Here is a 17683-nt window from a genome sequence, read left to right as displayed (position 1 = left end):
TACATACATACATACATATACGCACACACACACACAACACAGTAAATGAAGCAGAATAAAAAGTGCAAATGGTCTGTTTAAAATGTAATGGAGTAGAAAATATCCAAGTACAATTACATCAAATTGTAAATACAGCTCTTTATAGAGTATAGTGAATGTACTTACTGTCAATGATTGCTTGAGTTAAAACAAGAGAACACTCCTCTGTTATCATAAATCCTTTAATATATGAAAGAGGCATATTTTAACACAATATACAGTGTAACAGACCATGTCCCACAGTTTTCATATACAACATTTTTCTTTACAAGGCTACCCATCAGTGTAGACAGGTCCAAACTGTAAAACAGACAGATAATATGGTTGTGTGTTGTATTCTGCCGACACACACAAATAAAAACCGACATACTGTAAAGTAAAAATAAAAAACTGAGGAAAAATGTTTCTGTTGTCCAGCTGAACAAACGGATATTTATAGTGGTTTCTGTGTAACTACTTTATCCATATTCTGATATAACTCTGAGCCAATCTGTAAAAACCATCTTCAACTTGAAGCACTATTTCGTTCCAGTCAGATCACGTTTGTGTCTGGCTCAGATATCTTGACCTGGTATGGAAATGTCAGTCCTAACAACTGTGATATTGCTGTTAATATGCGCACAAAACAAGTCAATTATGCTGCTTCAATGTGCTCTGATGTGACCGGCGTCTCTCTGCACACGATGAGGTAAGACTTGTGAATGTCTGATGTGCTGCTCACCTTTGTAAGAAATATCAACAGAATTACCTCAAGACATTTGCAGACTTCAAAGCAGGAAAAAGGATCATCATCACAGGACAGATTATCAGTCACAATGTCACTTTGTATTGTATGCATAAAGAAAAAAAATGAACCAAATCATTCATATATGCATATGTAGCAAAATAAGTTTTATCAATAAAATATGATCATAACCTAAGCATATGAGATGATTTTAATATTTAGGAACCATCCACATTGTTTACAGCTACTGAGGAGAGATTAAGAATCAAGAGCATTAAACTGGTTGTTTCTGATGATTAAAATGCTCTGCGATTGCATATAAAATGTCCATGTAAGTCTGCACACACCTGGAAACACAATGAAATGGAATGCTCTTCTGCTTTCATGCGCACTAAAACAAATGTAAAAATCAGAATAACATCTTTTTAAAAAAAAGAAGTCACTTAAGACAACTCTTTATTTCACATTCCTAAACTTCACTTGTCTTGTGCGTTGCGCTGCGTGAGAGTAACAAGAATTTTCTAACGGAGCGTGGAGCTGTCGGTCCACGCTGATACGGACTTATACATTCATGGTATGCACAAGGCTCCTCCTCTGGAATGATTTAACTGCCCACAGGGAAAGCGGAGAAATTAAGAGGGTGTTTCATGATGCAAGGCCATTATGATAAAAGGACAAAGCATAATTAGCATGGTTGTCTCCCTCCGTCTTCCCCCCTACATTAAAGGAATACAAAAGCAGAATCACCCAAAGCTGTTAAAACAAACATATTCCAGTAAGTCACCTTTGGAGAGACTGCATATTAAAGTCCTGCCGCTGCTACTACCGATTATTATGGCATTATTGTCCTTATTACCAAGGTGACTGTCTGATTATTGGCATATCCATCCAGACACAGCGGTGGCTGCAGAGAGAGAGAGAGAGCAGGAGTGCTTTTTTGTTTAAGAGCTGCAGCTCTGTACTGCCGCAGAACTGACACCCGTGGCCTCCATCTGCCTTCAGCCAGATCCTCAGCATCACTCAAAAGGCAGCAGCCCTCCATTTTATACAAGACAGAATCTTCCGGCATACATAAGCATAGGGGTTGCTTTTTTTTTATTTTTTGGGTAAATTAATCACATATTATATGCTTTAGCCCACTTTTCGAGAGATAAAACTAGAAAGGTGTAGAGAGGGGGGGGGAAACAACCCTACTGGTTTGATCCTGATCTTCTAGACTCAAGTGGGACCGATTGATTTAACAATTAGTGAAATCAAAGAGGCCCACACACATTTACAATAACAGGATGAGAAATCATGTTGCATCAGGCAACTTTGTGTGAGAATTTGCATTAGCTCTAAGTTGTGTTTTATCCTGTAAATGTTTCTACATTTGATCGAAGGAAAAAAACATCTGTTCTCTCAGATTGCTCGAGGCTCTTACTCAGTGATTACACCTTAAGCCCTAAAACGAATGAGCTTCTCCTATGCAAACTCATACATTTCAACTGAGAGTAGTCATTAAGACTCCCGTCACTCCAGCAGAGCTGCATTGTGCTCCACTGGATCTATTCTATTCGTGACGCCTAAATCAACTGACTGTTGTTACGTCTTGTGTTTTACTTTTTTTCAAAACGAGCCGTGTTTAAAAATACATCAAAATGACAGGCTTTGAAACAGGTGCAGTCAGATCAGGTTTTGTTTTGAAGAGGGAGCGTGTGGGTGAAAGCAACATGTGACATGTACGCACAGCCGACGATCATAAGGTGCTGTTACCGAATGTGTTCCTATATATGTATATATATTCTAGAGACAGACTCGGTGAAGCAGGAAAAGTTTTGGTGCACAGAATATTAATGCTACTCATCTTTCAACTTGTGTGCGTTGCAATTCAAAACATGCTTTTTTGGCCGTGTGTGTGTGGTTGAGTAAATCCCACTCAAATCCTGCCTGTGCTATGTATCCCAATGATACTGCTACAACCAGAAACAACTGCAGTGGTTAAATGCAGGCAGAAATATGCAGTATTATCAAGTGAACCCAGTTATATCAGACACTACATTCTGTGAGGATCGTGGACGAGATGAAAAGCTGCGATGGGCAACTTATAATGTGAAAAGATTTTTAGAACAACAAATGGCAAGGTAAGCGGAGTACAAAGTGTAAACTTGAGAAAGAACAAATAATCTGAATATTCCCTCAGCCTGGAAAACAATAACAATATGGCAAATTATTTAAATGCCATCATGTGAGACGTGTTGTTAGCTCGGTTACTGTACTACATATCAATCTAGTCAAAGTTAAAGCAGCATTCATGTTATATTGAGGCTGTTGCTAATATCAAAATGGTAACAGCATGTATTTACTATTCTATTTAAAAACCAGTCCAAACAAAAAGACAAAACATTGAATTAAAGATAAAAGCGATACTGTAACATTTTTAATTTTTGTTTGATTTTTCATTTTAACTGGCACTTCCCACATAAAAGGGACAATAGATTCACATTTTGCCCATCTAGAAATGCTATTTGTTATTCTTGGCATTCCTAACAAAATCAGAATTGAAGCCAGACAAAATCTTGGCAATTAGCTTGTGGCCAGCTGATATTATTTGGTCTCCATTAGGACTGCTAATAATGCAACAAAAAGAAGCTATTTCGCAGTTGACTGATGGGTCAGAGGTAAAATAGGTGCCTGCTAAAGTCAAACAATAAACCCAGAATTAAAATCTGTGTCTATGAAAGGACAGGAAATAAAGAATGAATAAAGGATATCTTTAAAAAAACAGACAAATATTCTTATTTCACTATGCAGAGGACAAAATATAAGACAAATGTGATAACATAAGTCAAGTTAAAAAGGCCCCAAACCAGCAATCCCATGTGCCTGAGGGATGCCCAGAGATAAACAATCTCAACTAACATTAAACCCTTTTCCCTGTATAGCATAGACCTACAATCCTAACCACACCAGGCCTTTTCATATAATACTAGACAATATCCTTCAGTAAATCATCAGATAATACAATCACTGCAGGGCAAACAGGGCGATTTTCAAGGAACTGTCATTGTTTTTCTGCATTAAGTTAGTGTATCTAAATTCAACAGACATGGATGGAAAAAAATAGATATGCTTTTAACCGGTGGCAGAAAGCATACACGTGTATTTTCAGCCAGGCCCTGAGGTATTGAGGGGCGGGGTGCGGAGATTCCATGTAAAGAACAGGAAGAAGACAAAATATATCACTGGAAATTAATGGCACTTTTTACATTTGGATTTATAATGTTAAATCTCCTGAAATTATTTGAAGTTGCAGGCTTGACCAGCCAGTGTTCCGAGTCTTTTTCAGTGGTCATAAAAAGGTCACGATGGAGAAAAATGACGTGCAGAAGAATCCATGTGCGTGTTGGCCGGCTGGCCAGCCACCCACGTTCCTCTGCAGCAGGAAGTGGGGATAAGCAAGTTAAAAACAGGCCGTTTGTAGGAGATGTTCAACCCCTCACTGAGTAGAAAGAGGCTCTGCTTGATCTAAAAAAAGGGAGACGTATTGTCCCTCTTCCTTTGTTTTTGTGTTGTCTCTCACTTTCATCCATGGCTTCCAATCCCAGTTGACAGAAGTCCTTGTGCAACTGCGCCCCATAAATACATGCGTCCAAAGAACAAAATAAAAAAAAAAGAAATAAAAGAAGAAGGCAGGACCGTCCTCTGTATATTTGGGTTAAAATCCCCGCTGAGTGGTAAACAAAGTGTTGACTGTTTGTATGTTTGTTTGGGTCTGATCCCTTCAAGTGTCACTGATAAACAGGGAAGTAAACTCTTGGTGTCTGCACGTATACAAGTGCGAGAGTGTGTATGTGCTGCTTAGCTCAGTGGCAAAGTAGAGTTGAATGCTGTCGGTGCTCCGTCCTCAGCTAGACGGGACTGTTAGTGTGCTGTGTTGACTTGGCTGGGCGTGAGGGATGGGGGGGGTCCCTCACTCAACCTCTCCTGTCACCAGTTGGCTTTGACAGCCTTAACATCACTAACCAGGTTTTGAGCAAGGCAGATACCAAAAATCTGAAGAGGACACAGGGGACAGATATTGAGCTCAGGATACAGCATGAAAAACAAAAAAAGAGCAGACTGCTGTATTGCAGAGGTTTGCATGATGCAATATGCTGTCACCACTAGATGGCAGTGATGACACAAAATCAGAACCCAGGCATATTGTTTGTTTTAGGGTAAACACCTTATTTCAAATGCACTAGCTTTCCTCATGTAAATGTAAAAGAAAAGTAGTCTGCTAAGCCAGAGACTTACCTGTAAAAGTGCAATACCAACAAAGATCCCAGCTACAATAATCAAGTTGTCCTGAAGCCACTTCTCAAACTGTCCCACACAGCCCTTGGTATAGATATATTTCTGCCGGTCCAGCTCCTTTTTAAAAAACAAAAACAGTTTAGAAGTTAATTAAAATGAAATGTGAATAAATGTTGTATTTTTATCACATTAAAATGACCAGTTCTCAGAGAGGACATTGACCTTTTCCATGTTTTTAAATAAACATCTGAATTCTGACTAATGTAGGGCAAAACAAACACAGATAGCATTCTGTCCACTGACTCCTTCCCCGCTGAGGAGAGCATGAGGAGTGAGTGAGAGCTGAGTCACCCTTAGTTTACAACGTGTCAGTGTCTGGATGACAGGGAGAATATCAAGGCAGTGTATTCAGTTTCTCGGGGGACACTGTTGGGACTGAACAAACAGGCAGAGGCTGTTTCCTGTTACCGGACAGATGGCTGTTTGTGTTGTCAGATTCAGGCAACGCACATGGACGAGACGGAAAAGAAAAAGGTGTAATTTAGAGCTGCAAAGACACTAAAATGGGGGGTAAGAATGGGTGTGAACAGGACTCTTTACAATGCTCTCTTTGTTACTCCACGAGACAACCCGGCAAACTCTTTGTTCTCCTGCAAAACCTGAAAGCTAGCTTTCAACCAATGGGAGGCAAGGGGAGCCCCTTGGCAGCCAATAAAAAAAGCAGGAAACACTATGTTGTTCTGGCTGTGAACTTCCTCTGAAGCTATTTCAGCCCTCTGCCTTTGTTGCGCTGCTGTCCTCCCCATGTCTCCTGCTCTTCCTCTTTCCCAGCCTGCCCTCCACAAACGAGCTGAACAGGAACTTTCTGCACATCACTGATAGCTTCAGCAAAATGCCAATGGCCAGGGCGTTACAGCGGAAGAGCACACAGAGAAAATGAATTCATACCAACTCAGTGGCAGGTGGTTCACTGTATTGCAGTGCGCCTAGCAACAGCAATCTTTCTGACTGCACTGCAGTGAGTTGTAACCACCACACCCACACTCAGAGGAAAAGGGAACGGACTGGCATAACCCACTGAGTCGCCAATTACAGAGTGTAGTAAGGGTGCTCTCTGGGCTATAACTGGAGCCTAATTATCCCTGTTAGAAGAACAATCTGTTATTAAGGCAAGAAGCATGCAGAGGAGCCTGTGTGCTATTTAACCCTATATATTCTCTGTCTGCTGTGTTGGTATGGTTTTTGTGTGGTGTTTTTCCTCAACAAGAATGTTAAGAAAGATACTATGAAATCTAAACTTGACTGGTTTCATTCAAAACTATTTGTTTTTTAATTATTAATCAATTTTTTACTTACCGAGACAACCAATTGGGCTTCAAACAAATGAACCTGATTGCCAATCCACCCTTCAACAACTGCTTAGATCATTTCAATCAAATAGGTTTGCAGCTTGTCAATCAACTTGCTCTCAGGAGTAATTCCACTCAGCAGCTTTGCGTCATTTTAACCAGAAGGGCTGGCACTGGCTGCCAATCATGTTCAACTACTGCCAGAGACTGCACTGTGAATGAGAACTGGCTCTATTAAACTGGTATCGTTTCATTACGTTTTAGATGATCTAGATTTATTTTAAAAAATATCATAAAACACAACATTCATTTTCAGTGAGCTCAGTCCTGAAAGGAGAAACAACTGGAGAGTATAGTAAATCAAATATAAGTTTATGTAACATTTTAGAGACATACAGAAGTGGTAGAGACATGTCTAGAGATACGAACCCCTTGAAGCCGAACATCATAACCGCACTGCGTGTTGATGACATCCTCCTGCAAGAACAACACAGAAATTTGAAATCCTCACAGCTGCTGGTCACAGCGTCTGAGATGTTGAAAGACTCTTTTTTAAATCTGAGAGGAGCCGAAATAAATTAAGAAGTGACTTGCTGCTTTTGAGAGTAACTTTACAACAACTAATTGATAAACAATTGTCAGTATGGCTACACAAGAATGGCTAGATATTGGGAGTCATTAAAGGCAATATATTACATAGTACTCTATCTTGTCCATTTTCAACTACTTTCTTTTTCAACTCTATAAGCTTTCAAAATGAAATAAAATGATGCTAAAAGAAATACTACAGTTCGAAAATTATATTGGGGCTATAGCCTATTACTTTCATTATCGGCTAATATGTGTATTATTTTCTCTCCAAAATATCAGAAAATTGTGAAAAATGCCCATTACAATTCCAGTCTAAGGTGACGTCTTTGAGTAGCTGAAACCAGCAAATTTGGAATTTTTGCTTCTAATTATTTGATTATCAAAATACATTTTCTGCAGATTAACTAATTGTTACAACTCTATACTACAAAAATTATGCAGAATTAATAATGTATTATTATTGTTGAATGACTCACTGCAGGGTCTTTGACACAGCAGGAGAAGGGGACTCCACAGCGCTCCCTACTGGGGTTCAGCTCAGTGCAGTTAAAATAGATGTTCAGGTTCCAGTCGTCCGACCCGTGAGCTCCACAGCATGACCACTGAGACAGCAGCAACAACGGGGAGAGATTAAACAGCCAACTGTGGTTAACAGACAGATTTATTTTCTCTGATCTGGTCCTAAAACAACTCTTCAGAGCCTGGCTCAGGTCAGCTTGGCTGGGTAGCCAGCTTACTGTGGCGGGTAGTGACTACAGATAGCGGGACACAAAGGGCGAGACAACAGTGGATCTAATCGCCTTTACAGTATGTCATCACAGAGCCCAGAGTTTACACACGGGACCCAATTATCTAAACTGTTTCATTCATTTAATTGGATAACGATTTGAGGGAAATACAATCATATTAATAGTGAGATTTACACCACAATTGCAACGGCTTACTCATTCTCGTCTCTGCCCAGAACTGAGCTGACTCAAGATCAGTGTTGCAACATTTCTACAGAGGGGAGTAAGTTCTTCAAGCCAAGAAACATGAACCATAACAAGAAAGTAACACATAAGTGTCAGTCAGTAGTCATGGACTCACATATTCCTGGGCAAAGTCAATGAGATTTTGCAAGTCGATGTCATCGCGGTAGGCCTTGACATTGTTGTTGATGAAGAAGTTGAGCTGGTCTTTGATCCAGTCCTTAAAGACGAAGGCAAGGATCCCTGCAGTCAGCTCCAAGAAGAAGATCAAACCCAGGAACACAGAAAACTGCAAAGTACATGACACACACAGGAGTGAACGCACGCAAACACACAAACAGAAAACAATAAATCTGTCACTTTAATCAGGGAATCTGAGTGCGCCCAAGAAAGTCCTGTTTAGTAATGTATCAGAACACTAATAAAAAAAATTTCTTGTGAAAGAATTAAAAAGGAACAGCTCTGATGTAACGTCCCTGTACAGGTCTGGTTGTTGGGCCTGTCCTGATTTGCTGAGTGAGAGTGTTGCAACAAAAGCCGCAGTCCCCGAGGTACCGTTATATCATCCCTTTACAGTAAATGTAGGAGGAGAGGAGACGGGGCTGATGATAAATGCACAAAAGCCACATTAGCTCCTCACTCTGACGCCTGACTTACTGCTGCTAATGGACATCGGCTGGAGTTAATAGCTACTCAGAATCGCAGCCAGCAACAAGGCAAGTTTGTCTCCATCAGTCACATGTTGTAACATGTTGTGAACCCAAATAAACCTCCCAAAATGGTCTTCTTGTGGCTTTGGGCTTTAGAAGAAATCTTAGCTGTTTTTACAGATAAAAAAGACAAAATCAAAAAGTGCAGATTAAGAAAATAATATTTGACACGCTTGAAAACGGCTTATGAGTCACGAATCAGTGTTTCTGATCATTATTCTCTGATGAAACAGGACTTGGTTTAGTGATGAGATAACACATATTTGTGCTATGTAACCGACCGTAGCATTTGGCTTGGGTGACTCAACTGAGTCCTGTGACACCTGCTACACCGACAGCCTCATCTCTGGTGTGAACTGCAGATCTAAGGGGGTGTGAAGCGGTTAAAATGGTGTCTGTGCTCGGAAAGTCTGGAGGCTGACTTACAAATTTAAGCAGGAAAGTGTTCTCTCTGAGCGCTCCGATACAGCCAGCAAAGCCCAGAATGAACATGACCCCTCCAACGACAATGAAGAGCCACACGGGGTCGAAACCCCCTAGGTCTGTGATGGATGACAGATTGGACAGTACGCCCTGCGGGAAAGGAGGAAAGATGAAAGAGAATGGTTAAAATTCTGACTATAATACTTCCAAATATAATCCTTTCTATCTCTATTACAAGGTCAAAGCTAAATTCTGCACTCTACAAAAACACACAGTTAACCTTGACAAGAGCCTGTGATGTCAAAGAGAAACAGTGACAATTTAACTAATGATACAGCCAAGAGGCCAGGGTTGCCTTGTTCCGAGATATATAGAGAAGTACAGCAGAAAAATCTATTATAAGGCAATACTGTTTAGAATGGTATCTATCAAGTGTGTTGCTTTCTAAATCAAATAGCAAATCCCAAGGTGTTATATATCAATTTATCTACAACACAATTTCACTCTCTAGCAGATCTCGGTCCAGCCTATAAAACAAATAACTTTTATCAGAAGAGACACAGTTCAGAGCCTCTGGCGAGCATTCACAAAGAGATGTCCTTCCTCTCTGCATATCCTGCCCTCACAGCTCTGAGGCCGCAGTGTGTCCGACATGTTTTCCTGTCAGTCCCATGCCTCGCGCTGTCACATTTCTCAAACAGGAACTACACCTCGGCGCCAAAGAGTGGGTTCACTGGAAGATGTCACAAGGTAGTACATTGCAAGGAGGTGCAGTTTGCGAGTACAAAACCTTTTCGAAGATAATGTGCGTTCTGGTTCACGCATCATCTCTCATCATCTCTTTCTGTATTTCTCACCGTCTTGAAAGGGATCCCACCAGCGTCTGTAAATGTGGGCACCATCTCTTAGTTCTGACATCCCGTTTGCTTGTCGCATATAGTGCACATGTCAAACACTTGCAGCTAAAGCCCAGGATGCAGAAATCTCATACTGCTTAAGTTAAGCTCCCACTGCACTGAGCCAAGGGACAACTATACGACAGAGGCATAACAGCATTCTTGTGTTTTTTATGGCACTGGTGAAGAATAAAGTGCCTTCATTTGAATTTAAGCATGAGGCCCTGAAACAATAAACCAGACTGGCTGAACGCAGCGGGCCAGAAACTAATCATCTTAGTCACTGAGACCCAAACTCACCATTATGCCTTTCCAGTACCCGCTATTCATCATTCGACCTAATCCCTTTAAATTATTCACGCTGTTCCACCAGGTACTCCAATACAGGCCTATTTGCACAGAGTTCATGGCCAGACGTTACTAATCAGTACATGCTTCCACGCCGGTGCAGCATTTACTGAACCGACTGGTACAACTTCTAGATAATTAATGAACAAATTGACTGTTAACTCGATTTGGAGGGAGTTTTAAACGTGGCCACGATCCACTGCACACGAGGTTAATGGCAGCACCTGACATCCGTGGCTAGTATACTGTGGAAAGTACACAGTAACCAGAATCCATGCAAATTCAGTTCATAGTTTTGTTTATGGGTCCATATTTGTAGCTGTGCCTATTTCTAGCTTCTGTTAAACTCTGCAACTCTTAGGAAAAAACATTGGCTCAACAAAACTTTAACAGTCACAAATCACACTTAAGCTGCAGCAACATATTTCATCTCCTCAGGAGACTAAGACATGTTAACCAGGACCTTTATCAGTTAATAGTGCTATAAAGCGTTTCAGGAATGGTGCCCTCGCTGGATTTCCCACACCACCTCTCATAAAAGTCCTGTTTTCATCTAAACTCTCTTCTGCAAATTGTATTTAAAGCTTATTCCCACTGGAATATGCGGAACAAATTTAGCTATGCTGTTGAGGCAATCACATTGTACTATAACAGTGTGCGTTTGTGTGCATGTGTTTATACTTACCTTCTCCGCCCATGCCCACAGGCCTATGCCCAAGAATGCAGCTCCTAGTAACTGTAAAACAAAGCACAGAGAAGAGGATTCAGCGTCAGACAGAAAGAAACACTAACAAGATGAAGAAATTGCATATTTGAGACTCAATGAGCATCAAAGTTAAACCTCGACAAATTGATAGAAGATTAAACACAACAAAAACCTATACCGGGACTTCGTGGGTGTGGTTTTATCGCATAGGATTTACAGTAGTGTCTCCCCTGGCAACATATGCAAACAACCCAACAACTATCTTCAGATTGATCCATAGTAATCTATGATATCACCCTTTTCCACACAGCCTCACCCACACTAAACCAGAAGAGCACAGTCAAGACACACATACAGAAATATCCCAAAAAAAACAGTAATCTTCTAAAACGGGCAGATAATTGTGCATTCGTGTAGAACCGCATCGCTAATAGAAATAATCTAATTGAGAAAATTGGCTTTTTGGTTTTTTTTAAAGCGAATTCTGAGAATATGCCTTTTAATTTGCTGTTGATAGAGTGACTCATTACATCTGCAGGTTATTGCAGGTTAGAGTCACTGCTCTGGGAAATTTAAGTGGGTGGAGGATCTGATATCCTGAGAGTTAAGGAAAATCTCTTTGGTATTAGCCTCCCGTCCCATGAAGGATGAATGTAGGGCACACAGTTTAAAACATGCCAAAAAAAAAAAGAAAAAAGGAGAACTTTGAAAAACCACTGGGTGAATGCTTGAGATGGCCACAGCACTGGACAATAATATGTAAAGATAAAGAACATTTAACAACATAACAGTAAGTCTTCAGGACTAATCTAATCAGACTGCATTTCAGTAAGAATCACACATTTCTGGGTAGTGTGCTTTTACTCGTATAATGTTATTTTCTAATCAACTGCTTAGCTGCCACAAAATGTCATTCCTAAGAGATTTGGGATGGTAATGAACTTAACTGAGGAACACTAGAATGGCAGAGCCTGAAATATAATAGCCCCATTGAAATTGGGAAAAAAATCATATCGTCGGGAAGCTGATTAAATCGGGTGAAGCAGGTAAACTGACGGCAATACGTCAGCGCACATAACAAGACCGACAATGTGACGGTATCCCAAACAACCACAGCAACCGTGAGGGATTGCTACAGGGTTGGCCCCGGCCGTTACATAAGAGGTAGCAGTGAAGGGTGTGGTGCTTCAGCTGGAAAGTGACACGCAGGAAGAGTCGAGGTAAACACATGGAGATCAGGTATTAGAGATTAGACTGACAGAGTATTAAACCATTTACCCTCAGAGCCTCAATACTCCACACAGATAAATAAGAGAGCAAGAAAAGCTGTGGCAGAGAAAACAACTCTACCCTGCAGCAGTGAAACCACTATTACACAACTCCATCTCAAGTATAATGTTACACAATGGTTTTCTAGATATTGTGGATAATTACCAATTCTGAACACTTAATCACGGTGAATTACAGATTCAAATTCATTAACTACTGTCAACTTAAACCAAAGACAATCTTTAAATGTTGCCAATTTTCTATGATTCTTAACTGTGAAAATTAGAATTGGGATATTATTTAAGCGCCGCTGTGAACATTAGCTTCAGACAGAGTTTATTGTTGTAGCAATCGGTGTAAATTCATGACAACACTTAATTCATTCTCCATTGTATCAAAATGTCGTTAAAAACTGTGGCAAATGTGGCAATAACAGGGACTCATCTGGTACAGCTGAACATGTTTCAATATTTGGATTTGAAAAAGGGAAGAAAAGCTTTTGCATGTTACTCCTTGTGGTATTATGTTGTTTCTGTGTTTTTAAACCACTGCTTCAGCCGTTAAACTGCAAAATACCTGATTATATCTCATGGTGGTTCAACCTAATACTACTGCTCTACAGAATTTATTATATATGAAAACCTTCTTAGCAAGACCTGTCTGCAGCATACATACAACAACCTTCAGCTGTATTTGGTGGCAGTTCAGTTGGCAGTATTAGCAGATGCAATAGTTTCCTCCTATAGAGGCAGAAAATGGCCAGTAGACTGGTTAAGCAGAAAAGAGGAGAGGTTGGACTGTTTTTGCTTTGAGATCAATAAGTCACATTAAAAGTGAGTCATGACTTATTGAACACTAAACAAGATACAAGTTTTTTTTTGGTGTCTCAAAAAACAAACTATGTCTGGACAACACAACACCTGTGTGTGTTATATAACAGGGTGCAACTTTTCTGGCCGCTTTTTCTGACTCTGACTCTTGGATTCAGGGTCTGGAAGTTTCTGAAGGACACAGCCAGTGGAGGAGTGTCCTTGAGAGAACCAGAAGGCTGAACTAAAGCTGCACCTTCTTTCCAAATGAGATGATTCAGCTGCACACAGCCCAAAATGAATGTGGCATTTGAGTGGCCCTTAGAGCTGAAAATCCCCAGAGGTCATCACCAGGAAGTTGCCCTCAAATGGGCAACAAAGTGGGCTGAATTTTGAACATTTGGTGCAGCAGTAAGGATTTTACTCCCTACAGTATGTGGAGCAGTCTCACTAATGCAGTTTACTGCAGCCTAAAAAGAAAATAAACTTTTATGATTGTTATCTGAAGACATTTCTCTAGTAAATCCCTACCCACTGACACATAGGATGTGCTTCCTCACTTACTCCCACTGCTCTGCCCTCAACAGGAAACCAGAAAGAGTTGATGACACTGATGGATAATATCCTGTAGACTAGATTTAATTTATACCATTGCTACATTTGGGAATCATTTCAAACTGTCATAATTAACCAGAGACAACTTTTTTGTTCACGTATCACAATGGATCACCGTTGTTTTTTGTCTGGTGAGAAGAAAATCTACCAGCCACAAGCATTTTTTTAACCAGCAATCGGCTGTTGTTAATTTTGTGCCCTGGCCGGACAGTATTAACAATATCATGGATTTGAGTGGGACCATTGTAGTGTTGGTGTTGCCTTCAAGTACTTCAAGAAGTACCCATACAGCAGACATTTCTGGGATTACCAGAGCTGCAGAAATGCAACATTCAAGGGCCAAATACACAGGATGTGTCTTGTGTCATACTGCGTAGTGTTTATCATGCAACATGCCATGTAAATTATACGAACTTGAAATAAATATACAACTATTTCTGTCGAAGCCTTCAAATCATCAATTACCGGAGGCCCTGGTGGTTCAGTAAATATGGACACATCCCTTTCCCATGTCTCCCATTTCCTCTCTGCTGTGAACAATCCAATAAAGCAGAAAGGGGGAGAAAAAAAAATGCTTCTTCACTCTGGTGCTTCTAAAATTAAACACCAGCCAGACACCAGAAAAGTACTTTTGTTATATGGCCAATTTTCTTATTATTTCCGGTCAAATGTACTTCAATGCACGTCAAGTTGTATTTCCCCCTGCCACAGCTTGAGGCGACCTGGAAGGCAGCATTAAGTGAGACAGCTATGAGGTAATATCCAAGCCTGGTACCCTGTCATCGTGACTTACCACTCCTGAATCTCTTTCTCAGTCGGTGAATACGTGTGCCATTAACTTAATCATTGAATTAAACTCACAATTTAAATGTAGTAAATTTAAGCACAAGTTCAAGTTCAACTGGATTTCATTCCTTTTTTTAAAATCACACTATTGCAGAGACTTGACCTACTGCTAACTCAAAGTTTCACTCAGTTGTACTATGAAGTGTCTGTTACTGTATAGGCCCAACACACTATCTAACATGCAGGCCTGTCAGCACATCCTGTACCCGTATTATGTGCCTTTTTAAAGCCATATTTGCTAACCAAACGTTCCTCGTGGGAGACTATGGTTTTGATTGAAGTGAGTTTGACTGAATGAGTACATTGAAACTGAACTGAACCTGCCTTTGTACAGTCCTTGTGTAATTTCCTTTTATCTGAATTTTCCCACAGTGTAATGTGGACAGCCAGAGTCAAATTCAGGTCGTCACTGCCACTGAATACACTACCTGAGCTAAACACTGTCAACACCACCAAAACAAAAATGTTCTTCTGAAAATCAGTGCTATTTACTGAGCTGTAGATAAAACCTAAGGGACAATTATACACAGATTTCTATAATAATAAACAATAAACCAATAAAAGCACAGTATTGTGTCCTTGTTTCTTTAGTTTATACCTATTGATTCTTTTGTTTGGAGACAAGATGTTTTAGAAGTCCCTCAAGATTTGTTCCCAACCCTTTCTTCTGCATATTTCATTATTTCTAATGCCTCGGCTCTTATCACTGTACTTCTATGTTTTATCACTGAGCAAATAAACACAGTCTGGAACTAGATGTCCTTGTATCCGCCTCGTTATTCAAATCCGCCTGTTTGTTTTGTGCTGCTGTAAGATGTGCGTGTCCCAGAGCAAGGGGTTCCTCTCCATGTGGACGGAGAGATTATCACCACTTGAGGAGATGCCTCCCTAAGCCAGCTGATCCCATTAACCTCAACTAACTAGCAGACAAACCAAGCTCCACGCTGCCTGGACACACACAAATGCACAGGCTATAGGCTTACTCAAGTGTGACTGACCTTTCAATGACTCCCTAAAAAAAAAAGCTGAATTTCTAATGTGGCCGGCCGTGTGAACGCACCCATTCCTGATGATATGATATCAGCGGCGCTGCCAACAGCTCATCTGATTGTGCGGCAAGGAAACACTTCCACGCATTTTGCATTCACACTCCTCCACACTCGATACGGCAAAATCAATTTATCAATTCGGCTGATGAATTGCAACAGCGTGTAACTAAAAACAAGTTTGGGTGGGCAAAATGTATCTGACTCAAATGGACAATGAAAACTCTGCACTGTGGCTATAATCCAAAGAAGGTTAGGTCCTGTTCTGAGCTATTATCTTGTATCCAGATGTATCCAGATATCGTGTAGACCCAACTGAGACAGACTGCACTGGACAGAGCATCAGAACGAATCAGAAAAGAAAAATCCCCCTGGGAGTGGTCACATTTGATTTTATCTGTGGGAAACAGCTACCACAAAACAGAAAAACATATGCATTTGTTCTCAGACGTAAGACTGGAACGGAGGTCGATAGATGTTACTTGACATCAACTGTGTTTGGGAGGTTTTACATGCGCTACAACTAACAATTATTGGTATTATTTATAAACCTGATTCACTGAATGTGTCAAGAAATAAACAGTGAAAATGATCATAAAGTGACATATTCAAAATTCCCCGTTTTATCTGATAAATTCTCCTAAAACCAAACATATTCAGACGACTAACCCACACGACAAAGAAAAGCATCGAATCCTCACACTTGAGAGGCTGGAACCAGAAAAACGCTCGCAACTGTTGCTCGTAAACCGACCGTTGAATCCCTCACTACCTGTAACAGCGGCTTGAACGACGCATTCACACCTGGCTCTCTGCGCAGACACTTGGAGCTGGAGCTGGCTAATAACACACTGCCTGCACCCAACTACCTCAGCGACTTGGTTACAGCTTAACAAGCTCTTAATTACAGCGTGCAGAGCTCCCAAACATTTCAGCAGCTCAGGCAGAAAATATGATTAATTAAGTGGATGTGAGGAGTGAGTGTATTGTGGGGACGAGAGAAGGTGCGTTGTTCTCGGGTGAGAACGTCTGGCTGTCAACAACAAGCTCGAGAAAATCACACAGAAAAGGAGCTCTAGGTTTTATTGCTCCGCGATATTTAGGGCCTTACGAGCATTCTGTCTCACTTTAGGCAGCATTTTCAAGCCTGACAAGATCACTATAGAAAAGACAAATGGGTTGATTTGTGGAGAGTAAACCCCATCTCTCTCTATTTCGGCAATGCATTGGCTTGTCTGTCAAATCCAGTTTCACAGCACAGAGACAAGAGGAGAACATCTTCTAGTGATTATTAACCCAAACAGCTAGCGAGCTGGAACTTGTCCGACAGTTTCGCACAGGGCTCAGAAACAGGACTGTTAGCTTGGCCCGAGTGTCAAACAGCCTGAAAGAACACAATACCAATCAGACAACACTACAGCGCTATGACTCAATACTTCCTGCGTGATTGCTCACTCCAAAATGAATTACAGAACACTTTTCATTCGCGAGGGCAATTGTGAAACGTACAACTTGTTGTTGTTGCGTTGTTGGGGCATGTTTGAGGCATGTTTGGCAGTTCGCGTCACCTCCGTTTCACAAGAAAATAAAAAAAACATGACGGCGATATAGCGCAGCACTCCTACATTTTAAAGAGGAGTGTTGAGATCCAGTTGCATGTGGACCCCATGGGCCTGATGAGTCCATCAGAACGAGCACCCGTCCCCCCCCCCGCCCCCGAGTCTTTGTTATCACCATCACTCTTTGTGCGTTTGTGGGTGTGTGAGTGACACAAACAATGCTGTCCCGCGGAGCCCGAACACTATTGTGGTGGAGGGAGTGAAAGGGGTGCTTGAAAAGAGGAGGGCTGGGTGGTATTCAGGCCCGTGTGGCCTTTTCCTTCCATCAGTGTGTGGGAAGACCCTCCGGGGCACGCAGACACGCCATTCCTTCACCCACAGACATTATAGTACGCCAGCCGCACAGAGGCGAGGCAGACGGGCGACGAGGGAGGGGGGAAGCAGACTGAACAGAGGAACTTTTCAGACTGGGGGGGTGGGGGGGTATAAAGATGGATGGGGGCA

General features: G+C 41.1%; 1 protein-coding gene across 1 annotated transcript in view; it reads right to left on the bottom strand.

The window, feature by feature from the left end:
* Window positions 1-207: 207 nt before the first annotated feature.
* tspan17 (tetraspanin 17) overlaps window positions 208-17683 on the bottom strand; it is an 18965-nt gene continuing 1489 nt past the window's right edge. Inside the window, exons 2-8 of the mRNA XM_035669092.1 lie at window positions 11015-11065; window positions 9089-9235; window positions 8071-8241; window positions 7458-7583; window positions 6820-6867; window positions 5042-5158; window positions 208-4798 (exon numbers count right to left, since the gene is read on the bottom strand). Of these exons, the coding sequence (XP_035524985.1) occupies window positions 4733-4798; window positions 5042-5158; window positions 6820-6867; window positions 7458-7583; window positions 8071-8241; window positions 9089-9235; window positions 11015-11065 (726 nt within the window). The 3' untranslated portion in view covers window positions 208-4732. The remainder of the gene's footprint in view (window positions 4799-5041; window positions 5159-6819; window positions 6868-7457; window positions 7584-8070; window positions 8242-9088; window positions 9236-11014; window positions 11066-17683) is intronic.

The sequence above is a fragment of the Morone saxatilis genome, unplaced genomic scaffold, assembly GCF_004916995.1.
Source record: "Morone saxatilis isolate NCDOM2014 unplaced genomic scaffold, NCSU_SB_2.0 Contig22, whole genome shotgun sequence".
Lineage (NCBI taxonomy): Eukaryota > Metazoa > Chordata > Actinopteri > Moronidae > Morone > Morone saxatilis.
This window is presented reverse-complemented; position numbering and strand designations above follow the sequence as displayed.